The 26,545-nt window shown below is 34.6% G+C and overlaps 1 protein-coding gene across 5 annotated transcripts in view; it reads right to left on the bottom strand.

Annotated features, from left to right (window-relative positions):
- The window catches only part of LCA5 (lebercilin LCA5), a 57,048-nt gene that overhangs the window by 14,391 nt on the left and 16,112 nt on the right, over positions 1 to 26,545 (bottom strand). For 4 of the 5 annotated variants that reach the window (XM_072965526.1, XM_072965525.1, XM_006214339.4 and 1 more), the window contains exons 2-3: positions 14,431 to 14,820; positions 9,439 to 9,968 (exon numbers count right to left, since the gene is read on the bottom strand). In XM_072965526.1, the coding sequence (XP_072821627.1) occupies positions 9,439 to 9,968; positions 14,431 to 14,629 (729 nt within the window). In that variant the 5' untranslated portion in view covers positions 14,630 to 14,820. Of the gene's footprint in view, positions 1 to 9,438; positions 9,969 to 14,430; positions 14,821 to 26,275; positions 26,310 to 26,545 lie in introns of those variants that run through there. The other variant, XM_072965527.1, reaches the window with a different exon arrangement.

Genomic DNA, 26,545 nt, shown 5'->3' on the forward strand with positions numbered 1-26,545 from the left:
CACTGATATATCTATCCATTCATTTCTTTAAGAAACACTAATTCTAGCCAGACAGCATGTCAAATGTTGCATATACAAAAATCAAGTAAGACCGATTCTTATCCTTAAGAAGTCCACTCAAATTTACCGATAAACATGCTGAAAGGGACAGGGTCTAATACGGCACCTCGGAGCACCCACCTAGAAATGTTCTCTACAAGCTGACAGCCATTTATTTACTTGCACTCTCTGGGTTCAGTTACTGATCCAACTGTAAAGCTTTCTATCATTATTTTTAGCTAGCCCACATTTCTCCAATAAATCACAACATGAAAGATTTACTGTGTCTACTATATATCAAGACATACTATATCTACTAGAATCCAGTATATAAGTATAGTATACCTATAGAATATAGATGAATATAGTATATACTATAGAAGAGGGTACAGCATATAGCTTAGAATATAGACGTATATAGTATATGTATAGAGCAGAATACAATAAATGAAGTATATTTTGATGTATGAATCTGAAAACCTTATGGGGAACAAGATGAGGATACCTCTAAGTGAGAAATATTTTCCAAAACATACTCAAAAATTTGGTAGAGAAGAAAACACAGGCAAAACATTCTCCAACATAAATCTTAGCAGTGTTCTCCTAGGGCAGTCTACCAAGGCAATAGAAATAAAAGAAAAAATAAGCAAATGGGATCTAATTAAACTTAAAAGCTTTCGCATGGCAAAGGAAGCTATAAATAAAACAAAAAAACAACCTATGGAAAGGGAGAAAATATTTGAAAATGATGCAGCTGACAAGGACTTAATTTCCAGAACATATAAATAGCTCATACAACTCACTAACAAAAAAATAAATCCAATCAAAAAATGGGCAGAAGACCTAAACAAACATTTCTCCAATGAAGACAGATGAAAAAAAATGTTCAGTGCTGCTAATTATCAGAGAAATGCAAATCAAAACTCACCAATCACCACAAAGAATAGTTCAAGTTCAGCCTTTGGTTACCTATGAAGAACTGCTAAAATCTGAGAGATCAATGGACCAAATCAGGAATTGTAAACTTAAAAAAAAAATAGAACCCTTAAAGTCCACTGAGCTCAATTTGAAAACAAATCACTAAACCATTTATATAGTCCTTTCAAACTGTAGAATACTAACATGCTGTGATGTGTTTATTTTTAAATAGTGTACTTTTCCTTCAGTGCATTTTTAAAATCCATATATTAGGTGCCTGATAAATATCAGGCACTAAGCCAGACTAATTATGAACTTTATCACCCATGGCCTATCACCACCTGCAAGGTTTTACAGACTAAAAATTAAATGGGCTTTGAGTTCAGATAATCTAAGTGGTAAAGACATCATAAAGCTAGCCCAGTATAGAATGAGAATTTGAACTTTGTTTATATAATGTGTGTGTATTTAAAATTCTAAGTTTCATTAGGAATTTAACAGCTTAAGAGGTAGCATAATTAAAATACAAACTAAATAATTTTATGTGACCTTTAATTCTATGGCAATAATTTCTGAAAACTAAGTTGGCAAATCTGAACAATGTTTCCATATTATAGATGCTCACATAAAAATGCACGTTTTAAAATCTTCTTAAATGATATTAATCACAAGGAAGGCTAATTTAATCCTTAAAAATAGAATAATTTACTTTATTACTTCGAGCAAAACTATTATCCAGCAGTATTCTTTAGGTCCTTATAGTAACAAATCGCAAAAATGATTTTTAAATGACTTACTGATCCAGAGGATTCAACTTGCAGGAATTTTTCCATTAGTTTACTTATATATATGTATGCAAAGACTTATGTTCACTGCCATGTATACTTATACTCCCCCAAATAAGAAACTAATATATAAGTTAATAAGGGACGAGATCAACATATTATGATATGTCTACACAAGGGAATAATAGATAACCTTTAAAAAGAAATGAGAGAATGACATCACCAAGGTGGTGACATAGGTCATTCCTGACTTGGCTCCCCTTTTCCAAGAACAGATACGCATGAATAAGGCACCACTGAGAGAATCTTAGAACATGGGAGTGAGGCTGAAACACCTCCTGCACCACACAGACCAAGGCAGACTGCACTAAAGGGTAGAGGATCAGCTGCACGCTGAGCGCACTGCTCCTTCCCCAGGCCAGTGCAGCACCACGCCTCCAGCTCCTCCGGTGGCAAAAGAGAGCCCAGAGGTGACATCCAGGACCCTCAGCACTGTGGGTCACTCTGTGGGAACCCCTACTCTGTTTCACCCCGTAGGGATCCCAGGGGCATGCAGGCTCAACCACTGGGACTCTGTGATGGAGAAAGTGGGGAGGGGCTTCCAACAACCAGCACTGGGAATGTGACAAACTGAACTCCTACCTGCAGAGCCCAAAGAGTAAACCCAAGCCGCAGCTTTTCTCATCTGCAGACCAATTTGGTGGTGCAGTCTGACAAGGGAACTCGGTGGCGTGCAAGTCTGCCTAATTGAAGTCTTCAGTTGAAGAGATCTGCCACCCCGGGAGCCTAGTACCCCCAGCACTGTGGGTCTCTCTGTGGGAACCCCTACTCTGGTTTCACCCCATAGGGATCCCAGGGGCATCCACAGGCTCAACCACTGGGAATCTGATTGTGACAGAGAAGTGGGGAGGGGCTTCCAACAACTCAATTTTCAACTCTGTATCAACTAGTAAGTGTAAGGGAAGACAATGCTGAGTCAATTCTTTTGAAGATGATTTACAGTGGAGGACAGTATTATTTTTTATCGGCAAGAAACAAATACCTACTGGAGGGTAGCTCTAGGGCCAAGGGAATTTGAATACCAATTTTTTACAAGAAAAACTATCAAAAGAAAAAGCAGTCTATTCATACTTCCTTTTATAGGTCTATGATACTCAGGCTACTCAATCATTCCCCCAAATCTTCAGACATTTCTAAAAAGGGAGAGAAAGCCTAGTTAATAGTTTCATTATATTTTTCTGACAAGGTAATTCACTCTGTGCCGAATTTAATGTTAAAATAGAGTTGCATTAAAAAAATAATTTTATTCTATTTTTTCCCTTGGTCGAGGTACTCGGGATTGAACCCAGGACCTCGCGCATGCTAAGCACACATTCTACCACTGAGACATCCCTCCCCACCAAGAGTTGCATTTTTTAATGTATTAAAAGTACTCCAGTCTACTGGAGTACTTTTAGTAATTATGTACATGCTATTACATTTATGATCTTTTCATAAAACTTAGTTGGTAATTTCCCATTTAGTGATTAAGGATTCTTATGATAGTTAACAACCTCAAGATACTTGTTTTATGACAGACTGTTGGTCGTATCTATGACTAATCGGCAACCTCATCCTTAGATCAGGAATGCAACCCCAACTCTAAGTCTTTCTTATGGGGGGGTGGGGTGCAGAATTGGTTCCTTTATCTTCAGTCTCTATCGGAGGCCAATCCCAGGCAATGGTGCAGTTTGGAAGTCATTAATAGAAATTGCAAATTGGAGGAACTGCTAATGAAGCTGCTAATAAAAAACCATTTATATTAAATCAGTGATTCTTGAAGAGTGGTGCAGGGACCCCTAAAGGTCCCCTGGACACTTCTGGGAGTCTGCAAGGTCAGAACAATTTTATAATATGATATTCTTTGCTATTTTCATTCATTGTCATGAGTGTATGGTAGAGTTTTCCAACAGCTATATAACATGTGATATTACATGAAACATGTCAACAGTTGGAAACTGCCTAATGCAATGAATGAACATTTTCCCTATGACTAATGCATGATATTACAAAATCATTCATGGGTAAAGCATGCACTCAAAGGAGAAGAAAGACCAATGGATTTTAATGTGACAGAACACAGAAAGTTCCTCGATATTGTTTCTGATTCCACATTGCAACATACCTTTGAGAACACCACTTACTAAGTTTTAATGTAGTATCAAAGAATATCCAGTTATCTGAAAAGGCTTTTAAATATTCCTCCATTTTCTAACTCCTACAGATAAGCGTGTGAGGCTGAATATTCTTTATATTTATCAACTATAACAACATACTGCAACAGATTGAATGTAGAAGCAGCTATGAGGACCCAGCTGTCCTCTATTAAGCCTCACACTGAAGAAATTTACAAATACATAAAATGATGCCACTTGTCTCAATTAATTTTATGTTTAGAAAATAGATATTTTTCATTAAAAGACTTTATGATAACATGTAGTGAGTTGTTTACTATTAATTTTAAGTAAATTCAGAAATACTTTAAATGTTCTCAATTTTAATTTCTAATATGGTAAATATCAATAGATAGTATAAAAGGGTCCTGAGACCAAAACTTTGAAAATCACTGCATTATATAACAAAAAATGTTGTTCTGCTGTAAATGTTAACACAACGGTAAGTCTCTTTGCAGTTTTTTTTTCACAGTTGGTTGCAGTTTTATTTAAATATTAATATATAACTATTAATATTAAATATATTTAAATGGGGATGCTACTTTGAAAGGCCCTATTCAATAAACTTATTGAAATAAAAGCCAAAATGAAGGTATAAAGCCAACCCTAAATAAAGAAAGAAATACATAGTCTAATTTAGCTGTCTGCCCCTTCATACAGAACTCAACAAGTTTAATCCTGTCAGGTAATTCTTCACCCCCATATATGGCCCAAGATGAAGCAGACCACATCGCACAAGGTTGGGGAAACACAACTGCCCCGAGTGACTGTCCCCATTCATACTTTTGGTTGTTTGTCCCCCTAACCATGTAGCCACTTCTCGACCACTGTACTCTTAAACGACTGAGGTTGTGCATTCTGTCAGTTCCATCAGCTAACAAAATAAGCCTGTACCCAACTTACAGAGGGTGCAGAGCGAAATTTTTCACAGCTCAGCTATTTAGAGGTCACCTTGAAGAATGTTTTCTTTTCCCTCTCCTAAGAAGAAAATGTAACTCACAAGGGGAATAAGAATTGTGGCCCAAATCCTTCCTGGAGTGAGACAATCTATAAACAAACAAAGCTGCTTCTCACAAGTTCCAGCTTAAAGACAGACTCTTAAAACAAAAAGCCACACCAAACAAACAAACCAGAAAAACAAAAACAAAAACAAAACACCATACAGATAGCCACCCTGAGGAAAGAACAGCACGGAACTTAAGACAGCACTACTAGGATTTCACTGCAATTTCAAGGGCTACTTGGGACTTTCTTAGGTTTTATTTAATTTGCAAAATGAAACACCTCAACTGGGCTCCTACATTCCTCCCTTACCCAATGAGTGGTACTGACTACAACCTACTGAGTTTGAAGAAAAAAGATAAACTTAGTCTTGAATGAAGTAAAATTTGAAAAAAACTGAATGAGGCATGAAAAAAAAAGCTAAATTTCACACTGAATTTAGAAACTCAATAGTAAATATTTCAAATTCTGGACTGATTACTGAGATTATGAAAGATATAATTATACACAATGGGCCAAAACTTTAGGAAGGTTTCGGAAAGGTAAGCCAAGAAGTAGAGAATAATTACCCTCAGGTGGGCTGCGAGGCTCCTCCCTTCAGAAGAGAGCTAGCATGGTGTGACAGCTGACGTGGGATCGATTTGAGAGTAGGTTCATAATAACACGTCATATGTTGATTCTAATATAATTTCAATCACAACAGAAATGAAGTTTAGACCTCCCAACCAAACTCTGAGGCTTAGTGCTAATAAACTCAACATTCCTAAAACTTGAGAGTAAACTTCTAAAACCGAGCCACTCCTTTACATGCAAGAAAACATTCATAACCCCTTATAAAAATAATTACTGCAACAAAAATAAGCTTTGAAATTTGAAAAAAAAAAAGTTCAAAAGTCATTTTCTCATCCAGAAAGAACTCAGACCACTTACAATTGCTCCACAGAAAATGAAATATTTAGGTAAAACTCTAACAAAACCTGTATAGATCTGTATTCTGAAAATTACAAAATAATGACGAAAGAAACCAAAAGAGATGACCTAAGTAAATGGAGAAATAAAATGTAATCAAGAATAGGAAGATTCAACATAATAAAGATGTCAATTCTCTACAAACTGATCCATGTTTTTAATGCAACTCCTGTCAAAATCTCAGGAAGGTGCTGGTAGACAGAGACAAGCTCTTTATAAAGTTTATGTAGAAGGGCAGAGGACCGAAAGTAGCTAAAATTTTAAAAACAAAGCATAACATGAGAGAAATCATTCTACCATAATCACATATGTAAGGTTTACTATGTAGCCTATAATGAAGAGAGTGTGGTACTGGCAGAGGGACAGACACATAACATCAGTAGAACAGACTAAAGAATCCAGAAATAGACCCACAAAAATATGCCCAGCTGGTTTTCGACAAAGGTGCCAAATTGAATGGGAGAAGAATAACCTTTTCAACAAATGGCACTAGAGCAACTGAGCACTACGAGGGGGAAAAACAGAGAAATGAACCTCGACTTAAACCTCACAACTTACATAAAAATTAACTCAAAATGAATCATGGACTTAAAAGTAAAACATAAAACCATAGAACTTGTGGATAAAAATATAGCAGAAAATCTTTGGGGCTACAAGCAAAGGGTGACAGGAATAGGCAAAGAATTCTTAGACTTGAGACCAAAAAGCACAATCTATAAAACAAAAATTTGATAAACTGGGTCATATCAAAATTTAAAAGCTTCCCTCTGAAAGACCCTGTGAAGCGGATGAAAAGACAAGCTACAGAAGGGGAGAAAAACATTTGCAAACCACATATCTGGCAAAGAACCTGTATCCGGTATATATAAAGAACTATCAAAAATCAATTGTAAAAGCACAAACAATTCAGTTAGAAATATAGGCCAAAAACATGAACAAAATGAATAGGATATTCTGTGGCAAAAAAACATATAAAAAGATGTTCAATGTCATTAGCCATTAGGAATAATGTAAGTTAAAACCAGGAGATAGCACTATACACTTAATGGCTAAAAATTTAAAAAGCAATAATATCAGATGCTGGCAAGAATGTGGAGAAAGTGGATCACTTATACATTGCTGGTAAAAATGTAAAATGGTACTGCTAGTTTACAAGAGAATGGCGGTTTCTTACAAAGCCAAACATGCATTTATCATATAATCAATCCACCGAGTGCAATTTCATGTGTATTATCCCAGAGAAATGAAAATTTATGTTCACACAAAAACATGAATGGTCATGGCAGCTTTATTAGTTAATAGCTCAAAACTGGAAACAATGTAAATATCCTTCAACGGGATATATTGTACCACTCTGTTGTATAGTCATACTGTGGAGTACTACTTGGGAACAAAAAAGGAACAAACTATTGATATATGCAACAATTTAGATGGAGCTCAAGGAAAAATTGAAATCTGCCAATCTCAAAAGGTTAAATACTGTATGGTTCCATTTATACTACATTCTTAAAATGACAAAATTATAGAAATGGTGAACAGATTAGTGAATGCTGTTGGTCACAGAGCCAGGGAAGTCAGGAAGATAGCTGTGCCTAGAAAAGTTGGTAGCACAGGAGATTCCTGTGATGGACCAGTTCTGCATCTTGACTACAGTGATGATCACATGAATCTACACATGTGATAAAATTGCATAGAACTAAATACACACATACACACACATACACACATGTCCATGTAAAACTGGTGAAATCTGAATACAGTTGATGGGTTGTTTTAATGTATCATTACCAATTTCCTGTTGTAACATTATATCCTAGTTACAAAGTATGTTACTACTGGGGAAACTAGATGAAGGGTATATGAGATCTCTCTATATCATTTTCTTACAACTGTGTGTAAATCTACAATTAACTCAAAATAAAGGTTTTTTTTTTAATTTCTTAAATACAATAAGGAAAAAAAGTAAGAATTGAAGACACTACACAGTTAACAAGTATTTCAAAGACTTATCATTACGGATGACTGAATTTCATGCTCGTTAAGTGGGCAGCCACATAATTTCCCCCTCTTCCTTCTTTCTCCTCCCTCTTGTACCAGACTTCATAACTGGCTCTAAGAGAGAACTGCAGCATATGTGTGTGTATGTGTGTGTGAATGTACTGCAATTCCATGTTCTCTCTAGTTTTATACAAACATGCACAGAGGTGTGTGGGTTTTTTTTTAACCATCCTTATTAATTAGCATTCTGTGCTCTTGGTTCCTAACTTTAAAATCTAAAATTAAAAATGTGGCAAATTTTATACTTTCCTTTAAAAGTAACTACAATGTCAGCTATTTGTTTATGACAATAGTTGCTTCCATCTCCTACCCCCACCCCACTACATAGGTAAGTGCCCCCTAAAAAAAACGTTTTCCTATGTTTGCTCTGCACTTTGAGTCGATCACTGGGAGCCTACATAATAAGATACCTTCTGTGCACTGAAACAAGTTAACGATTGCTAATTTTGGAGACTAAGTTAGGCACTTTTTCTAGACACTGATATACATACACTCTATTTAATAAGCCATTGCCCTTAGGCATGGCACTGGTATATGGAGCATGGGATATTATACATTAAGAAGTACTATAACATACCAGGTACTAAAAACATCTAATTAATACACTGCAGAAAGCTAATTTATTTACAGTTCTGACCTTCTTTTGCTTAGAGAACTCTCACAGAAGGCATTATTTGCATACTTCTCCCCTACCTTGGCTTTCCAAACTAGTTTGTCAATTCTAAGTAATTTTAAGTCCTGACTCAGGGCTTTTATTTGATAGAAATATATATAGAGAGAATGTCAAATGTTAATGGATGTTTAATTCTGTAGATTAGCCATTTGGGAGAAATACATTACTTGATTTGAGATCTATATCTCAAGTAGCATCTAAGTTCTCTATGTTAACAGTCATGGGGTAGTACTCTTTTCCTCTCTTATTTCAAGAAAAATGTATTTTTAAAAGATCTGCTGTATTCTCAGACTATTAATTCAACATTATTCTACCCACCTCTAATACCAGTTTTTATCTGGGGGAGTAGAGGCACACCCTGCCCCCAAAGATATCTTTCACAAATGTTCGAAGAAATAAGAACTGAAAGTATCGTTCATGTGGCATTTCTTACACAGTAGCCTCAAAATGTCAGTTTTATACACTACAGCAATTATAGTATTATTTTCAATTTTAGAAAAACAATCATATAATCAAATAGTATATTTCCGCCAAATGGCTAAGATTCACGGAATTAAACTTCCATTAACATGTGGCCCATTAATATATACCATCTTTTACATCTTGTTCTTAGAGATACAATCTTAAATTTTTCCTAATCTTTACTCAGAAAGATAATACTACAAAATTAGTTTTCATTTCCAAGCAATAAGAGATGCAATAAGTACTCTTAAAAGAGCACATTAAATGCCTAACGAAAAACAATACAATACAGCACAATTAGAAACTGTAGAAATTTTACCTTAATTCTTCTCTCAGTGTCATCTAATTTTAACTCTGCTGAAATGAGTTTCTTTGCTAAATCATCCCGTTCAGGTAGGTGTCTGGCTTCAGAGATCTTTTTCAGTTTCTGTAAGGAAAATTTTGTCCTTAATAGTTCACCTTCTGTATCTTTCACCTTTTTCTCAGTTGCCCGTTCTTTCTCTTGAGATTTTCTTAAGCGTTCTTTGAGCGCTGTAATCTCATTGTTATGACGAGCAATAAGTTGTGAGATTTCATTTTCCGTATCTTCAAACTTATTCAGGGCTTTCTCCTGTCTGTACTGAAGCCTTTTCAAAGCCTTGTTTTCTTTTAGCAGCTCAGCTAACTTGACCTGGAGTTCAGTCACTTCGTTCTGCAATTCATTGATTTTTAGCAGTCTTGAAGAAAGAATCCGTTTTGTAACAAGATCGGTATCTTTCCGAAGTGGCTCCCTACTGAGGCTCTGGGAGCGAAACGCCACTCGGACTCCCTTTCTGTTTGGTGGAACCTTAGGGCTTGGTTTCCTAGGGGCTAAAAAAGAAAACAGTAATAATGGAAAGTGAAAGCTGTGCAAGATGTAGTATTATTCACTCACCCTAACACAAGTGGATCCATAACATTTTTTAGTTATTTTGTTTCCTTAAAAAATGACTTTATAACACTTCATTGAATATCAGGGTTTATTTTAAAAAGCTCTTAATGTAATGTTTTTATTAAGAAAGTTTTGAAATCTTATGAAAGTTCAAGAATGTATTCTGATCCATCAAAATAATATCCCAATAGCTTACAGGGAATTATTTTATCATTGTTTTAAAAGACGGCAGTATCAGGTTTTACCTTTTTTAACTTTATAAATAAGATAGCAAGCCAGAATTCAAATACAGGCGTGATCAGCACTAGCATGGTGCCTAAAAACATTGGACAAAACATTGTGATATTCAAGTTGTTTGTGCCATGATATTTGGGATCATTACTTGAGACATGGAAATATATATGTTTTCTTAAACCAGTTAGAAATCTTTATTTGGGGAAAATGGATGACAACATGACAGCAAGAAGATTTGGGACTCAGATTTACCACCTGATAAATCCTTGGGCAATTCAGCTGAACCTTTCCAGATCTATTTCCCTTATCTATCGAATGAGGATAACACTTCATTTGTTGTGAGGATTAAATGAAGTATGCACGTAAGACAGAAAGTTCTCCACAGATATTCTCTGTCAGTAATAAGAACTTAATCCCATTTACCAGTGACTGAAAATGGAAAACACTTTTCCAGTACAGATGTGATGCTAAATGCTTCCTCAGAGGCTTTCTTTTATGTTATGTTCAAATCAAGAACACCTGACATAATTTAGAATAAACAAAAAACTACATCCTAAAAAAATACAAGCACATGAAATCTTTAAAGTGTATATATTAAATCACAACATTTCATAAAAATTTGGAATGTTATTATTTTTACTGAAAGTTCATTACACTTAGGCCTCATATATACGAGCACCTGCCCTTTAAAAGAGGCATCTGAAAGTCTGCCACAGACTCTATTGAGAATAACCAACTCTAATCTCCAAGGTGACTGCATTTTTTCAAGAAGGAAATACATTCCATAGGGGGAAAAAAAAAACAAAGAAAAACTAGAAAATCCAACCTTTCCCTACCAATCTCATCAGCAGCCATGGATACCCTGATTTCATTATGTAAACAAGTGAAGGATAACCAGAAATATCAATTTAACATTATAAAGTTTCATTAAACAGATGAAAATTTTATAGAAGGTATTTTAAATGTGTACTGATTGGGATTCCAGCTCTATAAACGCTTGAATACATGAAAGGAAGTGGTAATAGAAAGATATGAGGGAAAGCCTACTTGCAACTTTGAAATTACACTATCTAATATAGTAGTCACTAGCCACATGTAGCTACTGATAAATTTGAAACGTGGGTAGTCCAAACTGAGATATGCTACAACTATGAAATACATACTGGATTTCAAACACTTAGTTCAAAAAAAAATGCAGAATATGCCATACACTATGTTTTATATTAAATTTATTTAGAAATTATAATGCTTTGAATATGTTGGGTTAAATAAAATATATTATTAAAATTAATTCACCTGTTTCTTTTTAAATATGGCAATATAAAATTATATGTGTGGCTTGCATTTGTGACTTGCATTTTATTTCCATTAGAGAGCACTGCTCCAATTTTAAACTAGAGCATCCATCATTTCAACATTCTTTCTTTCCCAACATACTGAGTTAACAGAGTTTTGGTATCTATTTGCAATTATAGATATGTACTCAGCTCTTAGAGTGACAGAAACTTTATATATAAAAATGACTGTATATAAAGATGAATGTTAATCATTCCAAATCTTGGCTTTTTATGCATAAAATTATATTGCTCAGCAAACAACATTTCATATTAATAGAAACTTAATTTAAAAAGTTAAAGCTTATGACACAACATTGTAAGATAACTATAACTCAATAAAAAATGTTAATAATAATAATAATAAATAAATAAAATAAGCATTAAAAAATTTAAAGCCTAAATAGTATATGGATCAGGATAAAAACTTTTCACTAATATTTTCAACTTCAACTTTCCACTAATATTTTATTTCAACTATTTAGCCAGACAGAACACGCTTCCACAACTCACTTCTGATATCCTAAAAATCTGAACATTTATTTTTAGTATATTCTGTTAGTATGTCTACAAAGTACACCTAACCAGAACTCAAAAATATTTCTCAGCTTTCGTCTACCTTTTTCATTTTCATTTTCAAAACTATCAAGATGAACTATAGGGCCAGCAGGAGTGAGAAGATGACTGACTGTTGTGTGTATCATTCTTCATCTCCCTCTTAAGTCACCACCAAAAAGAGCGTGGCCAAATACTGCCTTTTTTTTTCCTTCAGGTGTTAAAATTACAGTATGACTCATTTAAAAAAACACGTAGCAAAGATAAACTATGCATCTACCGAAAACTCAGTATGTTTATATTACCAGTAAAACAAGAAATAGAGTAAGTATGTAACCTGTAACATACAAACTTGCATAACCTAAATTATTAAATTTTATTACACATATAACTTCTAATAGAGCACTAATTTTATTTTTAAAATAATAAAATATGCTGAAAATTTAAAAGGAGGCAGAATATGTTATCAAACATGAAATTCCACAAATTGAAGTGCTCAAAATGTTTTTAAAATCACATGTGTTCTTTCCTTAGTTTAGTCTACGCTAATGATCACAACTTAAGCTAAAGGAAATTAACTTAGTGTTTAAGGAAAGTTATCAATTTGGTCCTGTTGCTTGATCTAAGGTGGACATATTACCACAAATTTCAATGCAAAAGACAATACAAAGCAGAAAACAGTACAAGTGAGGTTGAAGACAGGAAATGAAATTTTCCTGGTTGATGCTAGAACTATTTCTCATAGCTTTTCTCAATTATCCTCTTAAATAAGATAAGACGTTAAGAAGTTCTGACTACTTAATTAGGTAGCCTCCTAAACTGTTTCTGGGTAAGGAATGAAAAATTAAAGTATTCCTACCAATAATTCCTTAGGTATGTAAATGATTTCTTGGGAATAAACAGTCATTTTCTAAGGTTCAACCCTAAGGTCCATTTATTCTGAATTATACAGCAAAAGTTTAATATCAGATCATGTGCTCAAACACAAAATCAAAACAAGAAGACTGCACTGAAACAGATTTAGAGGAAGAGATGAAGAAATCTGCATCATCATACTTGCAAAAAAAGAAGGAAAAAGAAAAAGCACCAAATTGTTATAAGTATCAACATTCCTGGGAAGCTAGATCAGGGGTCCATGAAAGGGCTGCTTTCAAAAAGAATATATCTTCTTTGCGGATTTTTTAAAAAAGCAAATATTTTGCTTTTCAGAGTTAAAAAAAATCATAAAAGCAAATTTAATTATACCTCTGCTTAAATCTTTTCAATAGCTAATGATTCCCCCACAGAAACAGCCAATATATTAACATGGGATTCCAGGTGTTTCATGACCTTTTCAGCTCCCAGTTTTACCACTCCCAGCCTTGCAATCTAAACTCTAACCATTCTAAGCTACTGCTGTTACAGCTGTGCTGCATAATTAGTACATATATGTAAACTTAAAAAAAAGTGCAGCATACTGTATATATGTATTTACATGCAATATAATGTGTATGCGCAGTCAAACTGTAATAATAATTCTACTTAATAAAACTGAAAAAGGAAAAAAAAAATAACACCACACTTACCTTAGCTTACTTTTCTATGATGGACTTGCAGTCCTTACAAATTTTATTACTCAGTACATCAGGGTTTTCATGACCAGGGATTTATTAAGATGAAGAAGAGATTTCTAAAACATTACCTAGTCAAATACATATTAATACCTAGTTCCAGATTAGTAACATCTTAATAAGAAAAAGTTATTTTGTTTCCATTATAACAGAGTTTTAACAGAAAACAGATAGGTGGTCCCAAGTCCCCAATTCCATTTCTAGGTTTAATTTGAATGTTTGTAGTAAGCATTGCATTACCTAGGGGAAGTAATTTTACTCAATCTATAAAAATTCCCCTTAACCACTTTATATGAATGCCTTTCATTTTTGAAAATGAAGACAAAGAAAGATATAGGTGTTTCATGATTTTTTTTTTGCCTTTACAGTACCTCAGAAATCTCAAGACAGTCATTCACTTAGAAACAACAGAAGACAAAATGAGAAGCCTTGATTATGGTTCTTTCTTCTGTATGTAGTATGACTCTGAATGTCACAAAGGATAACGCACAGTACCATAAGCATCATTTATATACATTTATAGAAATATATCCCATTTAAAATGTAAATCAGCCCATTTCCATGCACATTATCTATATATATTAATAGAAGAGTTTCATTCATACAAGTTTTCCTTAAGCACTCAAAGTGAATATTCCAGATCTACTGGACTCTTAAAGAATGCTTACCTTGATGATGCCCTTGGTTATCTGAAATTTGTTTTTCAGCATTTTTTTCATTAATACTCCTTGGTGAGGAGGGATGGACCAGAGATGATCGGCCAGAAGACTGTGGTGTAGTTCCAAAGTCAGATGAACAATAAGAGTAATAGTGCTTGCCTGCCTTACTTTCTTGATCAGTATCTGGACTTCTTTCTCTTTCCCCCATGGCTTTGAAAAACAATCTCTATTCACATAATTTTACAGATTCTTTTCTTCAGAAAAATCCATGACAAGCCTGAAGAGCACTTTGTAGAATCTTCAGATCCTCGTGATAATATTCATATCCGTGCAATCTGCTGTCTCTATGTATCTGCAGTCCACAATTCACATTGGTGACCAGAAGATACACTTTTTCCCCTACAATTAGGGAAAAGGGAGTGAAACTCATCGTATTTCATGAAATAGATTTCTACAGTTAGTTACAATGAAAACACTAAAAGCAAAATAATATACTGCTTACAAGTGAAAAAGAGGCTATAATTTCTATAATTTCATTTGTATTTTCACACAGTGATTTACAGTATTTGGAGAAATGACAGACTGTCATAGTCTAGACAGAGAACATGTAAAGTACCTGAATAAATGTTAACTGAATTTGACTCCCTTGAATCTTAAGATTTGTAATAAACACAAATGCTGATTTTTAACAAGTGAATAGTGATCAAATTACCAGGTGCTTTTTCTTTGAGGGGGTAAGGTGGTGGTAAAGGACAAGCCTGCTCACAAGAACAAAGGAAAATATCTCAGATTGACTACATAAAAATGTAAAACTAAAGGATGTAAAAAAATTAATCAAATTAAAGCACTTGATGAAAAATATCTCCAACAGGACAGAACAATAGTTACCATCCTTTACAATAAACAAATACCTCATATCACCCCATAAGAAAAATATGAGGTGAAAGTTAAGTGGGCAAATACACGTTAAGACCCATAGCAGGCAATACAAACAACAGCACATAGAAATCTTCAGCCTCAGATACCATTTTTCAACCTAACAAATTATCAAAAATTTATCAAAATAACAACACTTCCAGCATGGCTATCAAGAAAAGATTGGGAAAAAAGTCAGCAAAATATATTAAAACTTTAATTATGTTTTTAACCTATGATCCAATAATTCCTTTCCTGAATACCAAGAAAATAACCTTAAAAATAGGGGAAAAGTTATGCACAAGTGTTAATTTTTTTAATTATTTATTTACTTATTGAAGGAGGGAGGTAATTAGGTTTATTTATTTATTCATTCATTCATTTATATGGAGGTACTGGGGTCTGAACCCGGGACCTCGCGCATGCTGGGCCTTCACTCAACTACTGAGCTATACCCTCCACCCTACAAATGTTTAATGCAGTACACCTTTTTTTTTTTTTTTAAAGGAAGCAATCTAAATGTCTAGCCACTGTAAAATAATTAAGAAATTAAGAAAAGTATTATAAAAATCAATGCAGCATAATATCATGCAGCCTGTTAGAAATGTTTACAGAAAGTTTGTGTTATCAAGGAAAATGTTTATACTATTATGGTAAGGAAAAAATTCAAACTGGTATATACAATGTGATCTCAACTACACATAGTCATTGAAAAAATACTGAAACTACTGAGTACGATTTTTAACTGAACTCAGGAACTGATAAAAACTGTAAAGCAAGGTATACATATGCACCAAAATAGTGTCTCCTGGGCAACATGAATTTTAGACGATTTTATCTATCTCTTAATATATTTTTATTTTCTAATAAAATGAACTTGGATTAACTTTATAATCAGAATAATTGTTTTTTAATATTTAGAAGAAACAAAAAGCCCACTGATGAAATTCGTGTTCAAAACATATTGGTTCTAGTAATAAATGGAAAAAGACATGAGGAAGGCAACACTGCTACTATTCACTGCAGCACTATTGTAGTGGTAAACGACTAAAATCATCACAATGACCATTGATCGGGAACTGGCTACATACACTGTAAACACCCACAATGAAGCACAGTACTATGAAACCATCAAAGGAATGAGGACTGTCTCTGTATATCGTCTCTGCAGTCTGGAGAGATCTCCAGCATATATTAAGAAAAGGAAGGGGGGGGAAGCACGTAGACTATGCTACCATTATTCAAAGAAGGAGAGTTATAAAGGTACATACATAACTTTTAATATTTAAAAAAAATAGGAGAAAAAACTAAACACTTAATGAAAAAAAAAAGGGTTCTCTAGGGCAGGGCTGTCCAGTAAGTTTGAGCAAGAGGGAAATGTTCTAAAATCTGTTCACTATGATAGCCAGCCACATGTAGTTATGGGCTCCTGAAATGTGGCAAGTGTAAATGAGGAACTAATTCTTACGTTTGTTGAACTTTAATTAAGTTTTAAAGGCCATGTGTACTGTGGCTAGCTGGCTGGACAAGACCGCTGTCAAGGAAGGGAGGAAGCGGAGTTCAAGGACAGGGATAGGAGGTAAACTTCTTCATCTATAATTTTTGTAAATGCAACTTTAGAAATCATAATTTTTAGAAATTAAATTTTTTAAAAGCATCTTACAAAGCAAAAGAAAATGAAACAAATCATTCTAACTATATACACAGTTGGTGACAATATCACACAGATTAACCAGTTCAAACGACTTTGAAACACAATCCCTAGTGAGATATATCCTACTGACAAAAAACGTACAAAATTTTTCTGAAAACTATTTTCAATAATCACATTGTTGGCACTGTTATTCTCACACTGGTACATGTGTACTGTGAGATAAAGCAAATGAATAATTGTGTTGGTGCAGTTAGGCATTAGAATTATCAACACAGGAAGAAACAAATGTAAGCCAATATGAGTTGCAAAATTCTGGAGTCCAAAATGTGAATCTGGAGTATCAGTATGAATTTATGAAGAGTTTTACATTAAAAAAACAAACAAACAAACCTACTTCCTAGCTCTGTCCATTGAGAAATCCTAGAAACAAGGTAGCAACAAACATTCCTAGCACCCTAGATGTGGTATCATTTCCCTTTAAAAGTAACTAGAGCTCCTCAAAACGTCTTATTTCACACCTAAGGGAGGAAACATACAAGATGAACCTAAGACTCTAGAAATTTGGTCATTCTAGAAACAAGAAAGCTCTCAGACACTAAGCTGATTATATGGCATTAAGTAAGAATAATTTGTTTATATGCATGTAGCAGAAGTAGCTCCCTATGACCTATCCTGTCTAAGTCAGGGATGCCACCTAACTTTCTTGCAAAGAGTAAGAGTTCACAAAACATTACCAGCCACTCATCTATGCCAGATCTCTCACTACCCTCTGCCCCAAATATATGCATGGTTTTTTTCTTTTTTTAAAGAAAATGTCCACTGCCCCATTATCTGAGCTCTGTTCCCTGGAACAATTCTAGTGGCTTATACTTTTATGCTTGTACTATTTCTTGATTTAGCAATTTCAGATGATGAAAGATGAGGATTTAACTCATACTTCATTTTATTTATTTTTTGTTTTTTTTTAACATTTTTTATTGATTTATAATAATTTTACAATGTTGTGTCAAATTCCACTGTAGAGCCCAATTTTTCAATTATACATGAACATATATATATTCACTGTCACATTTTTTTCTCTGTGAGCTACCATAAGATCTTGTATATATTTCCCTGTGCTATACAGTATAATCTTGTCTATCTATTCTACATTTTGAAATCCCAGTCTATCCCTTCCCACCCCATACCTCATTTTAAATGGTTGCAACATACAACTACGTGTTAGTTATGCAATTTTTTCCTTAGAATTCCTAATTGTCCTTTTTTCTTACTGGGTGGAAAAAACATTCCTCTCATCATATCACTGATCACTACCGGCTTCTTGGTCATTCTATTTATGGCCTGACATCCATTATTCTTCCACTTAAAGACATTTTTCTTGGAGATCAGTGAGTTCCTATTCTAAATTAAACCAATTACTTTCTACCTGATACACCAGCGACATTCTGGAATTACTTTTATCGTACTTTTGAGTTAATCCACCACTGAGTAGCCCGTGTCACTGTCTTTATTGGTTTTCATTGTCATTTTACTGTTCTCTATCCTCAAGTAACTTCTTCAGAAAGGGTTATCTGAGGTAAAAGTTCTGAGTTTTTATATGCCTGAGAATGTCCGTATTTGCTTTATACTGGATCATTTTCATAGTTTTCAAATTTGAAGTCATTCTCTCTCCCAGAACTTTGGAGACACTGCTTAAGTGCTCAGAGCTGCTTATGAGATGTTATACTTAATCTTTTATTCAACATATATTTTTTTAAGTTCTCACTATGTAACAGTAATGAAAAAAAGAACAAAAAAAAATCCCTGTCTTATGGAGTTTACACTAGTTATGTTCCTCTGATTCTCATTCCTTTATAGGTAATCTTTTTTTTAAACTCCCTAGGAGCTTTTAGGATTTTCCCTCTTGTCATACTGAAATGTCACAATGATGTACGTAGGTGTGGTTCTTTTTTATTGTGTTGCCCTTTTCTCCCCAACTTCGTTTTAATCTGGACACTCCTATCTTTTAGTTCTAGAAATGTTCTTGGACTACTTTTTTGATAACTGACTCTCCTTTTGCTCTTTTTGAAACTTCTATTGGTTAAATAATAGACCAATTCTCTTTGTCTTTTTGTTCTAATTTCCAAAGACATTTACTTAATTTATCTTCCAAACCATCAAGGTTTTTTTTGAATTTGAGCAAACAACTTAATTTCCAAGAACTCTTCCTTGTTCTTATTTTTAGTGCAGGAGGTAATTAGGTTTTTATCTATTTATTTAAATGGAGGCACTGGGGATTGAACCCAGGACCCTGTGCATGCTAGGCACACATTCTACCACTGAGCTACTACCCTCCCCTTGTTCTTATTTTTAAAAAATAATTCTTCTGTTCTTGCTTTAATGAAGCAATACATATTCTTTTCTCCAAGAACACTAAATAGACATTTTATTTGTTTTAAGGTCTCTGCTGATCCAGAATCTCTGCTTCAGTTATAGTTTTTCTGTTTATGTTGGGATTTTTATTTATACACTGATGGTTTTATTTCTTTGAAGATAATTGTTAGTCATCTATTGATATTTAAGAAAAAAGAAGAAGAATGAATGGAAACGACGTACACGTGAGCAAGGCTTACTGACAGGCACATTTCGCTTTAGGATGAACAGCAGAGACTCGGCCATTATGCGTGGACCTCCCTGAAAGCTAGCGATGAGGAGGGATTATCTCCAAACACAAATGTCCACCATGGCAACTCTACTTCTCCTTCAGTGTTATCTTTGTTTTTATTTCCAGAAGAAGTTACCTTTGTATTTTTTGATGGGAAAGGCAGGGAATACTACACTGGCTGTCACTGCGCATGAACTTGGGTCGGAAAGGAGGCACAACTATTTCGTATACAATTTTTCAACTATTCTTCCTTCCCATTTTCAATTTTCCTTTCTCTCTTTTTTAAATCCGAAGATTCTCTGAAACTCTGGGGCATACCTGAGAACGTTTCTTTACTGCAGTTCCCTCTTGAATATCTCTGGACATAGTTCTCTCTGTTTTAATCTGTTTCATCCACCATTTCTCTTTCCTACTTCAGAAATGTATTGTAATCTCTCATCTACAGACAGTACTCTATCATCCCTTCAGGGTTATAGGTTTATTCCCTTTCTTTCTTTAATACGATTTTAATGTTGTCTCCAAAGGGAGAGGAGACAATACGTATGGTCAAATCTACAACTCTGACAGCAAATACAGGTCATCTTTAAGCCAATTATTTCTGAAAATTATCCCCAACATTTTAAGCCAATTTGATATAAGGAATCACTTTTCCCAAATTCATGAAACTACAATTCATACACCTATTCAATCATCAAATATTACTGATGACACAGATGCCATTTTAGACAATGAGGAAACCAAGATGAGCACGAATACACTATGAGTTCTTTTAGGGCACAGTCTGGCTCTTCCATCAAAGCAAGATGATTAAGAAAAACAGTCAAAATAAATTATATATGCATCCTTTATATATTCCCTAAAAATATAACATGCTAATTACATAAGAACACTTTAAGAGTGGTAACAAATTCAAGAATGGCCTCAGGAACACTAAAGAACATTTTCTTACCTTTGTCAAACTTCTGACTATTTAGGATCTATTCTGAAGTAAGATGGGTATTCCTAACCTACATATTCCATATTGTGTTACGATTCTTCATGACAACAAACAAGCCTTCCTTAGAAAATGTAGCAACCCAAAGATCTGAGCTTTCCTAGAGAATGGAAATGTAGACACTTGGGAAAGTTTTCTTTTATAAAATTACCCCTTAGTCCTTGTAGAAACACCGTTGCCTGGCTGACAGTGCTGCCAGGCAAACAGGAAAACCAAAGTTAACAACTTAAAGAAAAAAAGAAAACACACAAAATATCAGACCAAAAGATGAGAGGAAGAAATAAAAATGAGGTAAGACAACTATTAGAACAGTAACTAATAATTTTTTTTTACAAGCTACAAACAAAAACAAATGAAGTACTATAGCTTAATAAGATTACATAACAGCTTAGCACTGGAAAAAAAAAATTCCTTCACATAGTTTAAAGAAATCAAGATCCAGAAAAACAAAGTGACTTATCCAAGATCACAATTATCTAAGGTCACAGGACTAAGTTAATAAAACTTGAAATGGACAAGTTTTCTGACTTAGTTGAGGGACCTATTCAGCATTTCAGTGTCGACAATCAGATGGGAACTGTGTCATCTTGAAAGCCACCTCCATCTGCAACTATCCCATACTGCTGCACTCACTCTGCTAAAACTGAAGAAGCAGCTCTGCTCCTCTTTAGAGCTAAGCCTTTCACTGTCTTCTTTCCCTACCTTCTCTCCATCTCAAGGGCTGTGCCCTCCCTACAGGATCATTCCTATCAACATAGAGGCTCTAATAAAGCTGTTGCTTGACTCCATGTCCAATTACATCTACAACCCAACTCCTCCACTCCAATTTTCCAATACACTTTTTGAAGAGTAGTCTATAATCTAGAACATTATCTCTACTTCCTTTCCAACAATGTTTTTCTCAGTCCACATTAGTCAGGTTTTCATCCCCACCACTGCCCTGAAACAGAATTGTCAAAATAGACAATGACATTCATCCTGGCAAAATCCAGTAACTAATTTTCCACTCTATTTCATCCTTGACCTCACAGCAACATCTGACAAGACTAACCATTCCCTCCTTCCTACAACACCTCCTTTTCTTACTTAACTTCTATAGCCATCTGCTTTCCTGATTTTCTCACTGCCTTACTGGCTGTCTCTTCTCCATCTCCTCTGTGGAATCTGCCTCCTCTTCCTGATCTCTAATCTTGGAATACACAAGGCACCACATATTTGGTCTTCTCTTCTTTATCTACACTCTCTCCTTAGGCATCTCATCCAGGCTTCATTTACCCTGCCTTCCAGATTCATATATCCACCTTCCTATTTGACAACTCCACCTGGGTATCTAAATTTAATCATTGCAACCTTACATGTCCAAAACCAAAATCATGATCTGTCCCCTTTCTACTCCCACTCTTTCCTGTTTTTTTTATCTTTTAAATGGCACTTCCATCTACTAAATTATCCACATTGCAAATCTACAGATTATCCAGGATTCCTTCTTAACCTCACATCCCACATCCAAACCATCTGTAAAACCAGGCAGTTTTATCTCCAACATACATTCCAAATTTGATGATTTCTTACCATCCCCACTGCTAGTCCCCTGACCCAAGCCACCATCTTTTCTCACTAGAACTTCTGCAATAGTCTAAGTGATATCCTTTCGTTCTTGTTTCCCCAGTTAGAAAGAGCTATTTGATGCAGAGATCAGACAGCGTTACTCTCCTGCTTAATACCCTTCAGTGGCTTCTTAGTCATCAGATTCCTTAACCAGACCTGCAAACTCCTAGCCCTTCTGCCTACCTCTCCATTCTCATGTCATGCCACGCTTCCCTTCACCTGCTTTTTCAGACACACTGGCCTTCTTTTGTGCCTCCTGCATGACAAACTTGTTGCCAACTCACAGACTTTGTACCTGCTGTACCTAGAGGAGGCCCTTCCCTTAGAACCTTACAAAGGTGGCTCCTTCTCTTCATCCTGTTCTCACCACAAATGTCACCTTCTCATAGACTGCTCCCGTGGCAATTCTATTAAAGGGAGCCCAGTCACTCTATCTTACTACTCTGTTTTATTTTCTTCATAGACTTTGCTCCTATTGGGAATCACCTTACATTTACTATCTTCCTCTTCTATTAAACGTTAAGACCCATGAGAACAGAAATTGTATCTCTCTAGCTCACCACAGTAACCACAACACCATTCATTAAATTTTTTGTGAAATGAATGATTTTTCTACAATGCTATACCAAACAGAATATTAATAGTTTCCTTCTATAAAATGTGCCTTTCTGTTTTAAAGGAAATATTAAACCTTTCCTCTTTCAAATAATTGCATAAAACTTACTTAAATCTCTAAAATATCTAAGAAGGGAGAAAAATGAGCAAATCAAAGTTTTGCTCAGAGCTATTACCATCATAAAGTAGGAATATTCTTACTGGGTTAATTTTAAATAACAGAGAAGACCTAATAGGGTTTCAGACAAAATTAATTTTACCTGCAGTTACAACAATAATTTCTATTAGACTAACATAAACTGGTCACAATATTATTATGTGAATAAAATCATTTTTTCTCTTAAAAGAAAAAAGTTATCTAGATCAACAGATAGAGCACTGAAGATTTATATTCCATGTATAGTTCTCCAGCTAATTTAATTCTTTGTGACAGAGAATGAATCACTTAACAGTTGTTCATCTGTTTCCCTTATTTGTACGGGAGTAACTAGATAAGAACAAAAAAGAAAACCTATCAGTCTTGTCCAAGTTCAATTTCTAAGAATTGTTTATCCTCTAAAAATGGCCAAGAGTTCTATTATGGCAGTACTAGAAAGCTATTAAACCAGTACTTGTCATTTTCCAAAAATCGACTTTTATTTTAAAAGTCTCAAGTAGTACACATCACACATAACATGCCAGAAGGAAGTTCCATAAGCTCCTGCTGTACCAGAACTGCCTCCTTTATATCTAGTTTCAAATGAATCAGAAAGTAAATCTAAGCTATAGACTCCATGTATATAGAATATCATAATCGTCATCTGATTTATGTGACTTTAAGAAAAGTTCTTAGTTTTAAGACAAAAAAAAAACTGTATAAAACCATAAAACTCAACGAACCATTAATTTCTTGTCATTTCCCTGTGTTCAGCTTCTCTGTATAAAACATTGTTACCTGGCTACCTCTGCTGCCAGCAAAAGAGCTCACACAACAGGCAGCTAGATGAGTAAAATAAAAATAAACTAAGAGAGAATGATATAAATAAGATCTCTCTCCTCTACCCCCTCCCCAAATAATAACTGAAGATGAGGTAAAGGTAAAAACAATACTACTGCACTAAAACTGCAACTCCTATAAAGGAGGGGGAAAAAGTGATTAGAAACAAATAAAACCAAGTTAAGTGTTTCCACTCCTCTACTTCTACATTCCAGGGTATTTCTAAGTGTTTCCTTATCCTACATTTATTTACACAACACCTCTTTTTGCTTAAAAATCAAGCTATGTTTAGATTTTAAGTATGGTTTCCTAGACTCTAGATCAGATCACAGTAAATGCTAGACTTAAAATTTAAGGTATAATCAACTCCTTTTAAATAACATGTTGAAACAATGGGTCAAATTAAGGTATCTTAACTACAGTATGTATTCCCAAACTTCAGTCAGATTAAAACATCAAAGAATATCCATTCATTCATTCATAACGCATTTACTGAACACCTACTAAGTGTCAGGCTTTGAACTTTGAATGGAGCTGGAGATACAAAAATGAGACACAACTTATCTCCTACCATTAAGAAACTCCCAGCCTAGAAAGGAAAGAGAATGCAAGAGTATTAAATTCTAATGATAAAGGGAAGTAAAGCAGGCTGAGTAAACTGAAAACTAAGATGAGAGGACAAGAGGCAGTTTGGGCAGGTTTCCAGAGATGAGAATACCTAAAATTGAGTCTTTAGGTTGTAGTGGAGGTTAGCATGATTTGGGTTGTGCACTTGTTTTGCTGGCGTGAGATGACAGATAAGGTTAACGGAAGAAGGCAGCTGGTGAGAGAAGATCCTTTTTCAGTAAGAAGAAACAATGTGAGCAAAAGTGAAAGGCATGAGATACACTGCAAATAGTTTACAATTGTGTCGTCCAATATAGTGACAACTGAGCACTGAAAGGCAGTCTGAACTGAGATATCCTGTAAGTGTAAAATACACCTGGAATTTTGAAAACTTACTACATAAAGAAGAACATAAATTATCTCTTTAATAATCTTTTTAATATTCATTATGTGTTGAAATAGTATTTTGAATATATTGGGTTAAATAAAACATATTACTAAAATTAATTTCACCTGTGTGTATTTTCATACGTGGCACCTGAAAAAAACGTTAAATTATTTATCTTGTTCACAATGTATTTCTATTGGACAATGCGGGTTTAGAATGACTACACTGGCTAGGGGCAGTGATAAAGTAAAAATAAGTGAGGCAGGATTAAGTGGAAGAGATCATTACAGGAAGGATTTTTATGCCATACTAAGAAGTTGGTTGAAAATAAACAAAGCATCTTCAATAGACTTTAAATGAACAGATGTGACATTTACAAAAATCCATCTCTAACCCAAGAATTGGAGAGCAATAAGGCTGAAGGAAGAAGACCACCTGGTCTTCAAATCAGGTGACAAATGACAGCAGTATGAATTAAGGTTCGGAAACTAGACATAGAAAGTGTAGAATGGATTCAGACATGTTTATCAAGGAAAATAAACTGGACTTGGTGGCTGATGATATGTAGAGTATGAGACAAAAGAAGAACCTAAATAAATTCCAAAGTTTTGGACTTGAAAAATTGGGTGAATATGGTACCATTCAACAGGACAGGTTTGGGTGGGGAAATGTGATGAGTTTGCTATCAGACACACTAAGTATAGGATGTGTATGTGAAATCTATGCAGAAATACCAAAAATCAGCTATATAAATTTGTAGCTAACTCAAGAGTTCCAGGATGGAGATAAAATATTGAGACTACGTTAATAAAATACAGATGGTGGAAGCCAAGACTACCAAAAGCTTGAAGATGAACTCAGCCAAGAAAAGAATACAGAATGAAGAGAAGACGGAAGACTGAATTATGAGGAAACACAGTAATTAAATGGTGGACAGAGGAGGAGAATTCCATTAAGGAGACGGAGAATGACAGGCAGGAGAAGAACCAGGAGAGAGAGTAGCATCTTTATTGCAACAGACCTCTACTGTGTCTTACAGAATTACGGTTCCATAACTGTTTAACAAAAGATATGTGACTCTAACAAAAGAAGAAAAACCCCTTTTCCAAAAAACTCACAATTACTTTTTGATATCTGACATGACACTGTCAACTTAAGAGAATCAAAACAAACTATTTCCTATTATGTTTTTGGATAAACGTACAACTCAACATGCAGCAAAATCCTAAAGTGAAATATTTAGAATAGTAATATAAAATTCAAATGTAGAACCACACAACTGGAAAAAACAGATTAAAATAACAACCAGGCTAAAGACAGAGAGAAAGAAAAGAGAAGTTGAATTTCCAGAATTATCTCCTTTTTTCAGTTTTACTGTTTTCCAAAATGTATGTAGCTCCCTCAACAACAACAACAAATCATTTGAATGATGAGTCTTGATCCCAAAGAGATACCTAGTCCAGGTTCCCAATCTGAAGGTAAAGGATCATCAAACACATGGATGTGCCAAGTGTGCATTGGGAGAGAGAGGAGCCAAAACTTTCTTCAGACTTTCAGAGAAGGCTCCACGACTGAAAGATTAAGAAAATCACGTCAATACAGCCCACTGCTCACACAAACCAAATGCCAGTAACAAATTCACTTTAACAAAACCACTCATTTTTTTCCTCATTTATGTAAGTATAGATGCAAACATCTCAATAAAATTAATACTCAGGACAGTA

The sequence above is a fragment of the Vicugna pacos genome, chromosome 8, assembly GCF_048564905.1.
Source record: "Vicugna pacos chromosome 8, VicPac4, whole genome shotgun sequence".
In the NCBI taxonomy this organism is placed as follows: domain Eukaryota; kingdom Metazoa; phylum Chordata; class Mammalia; order Artiodactyla; family Camelidae; genus Vicugna; species Vicugna pacos.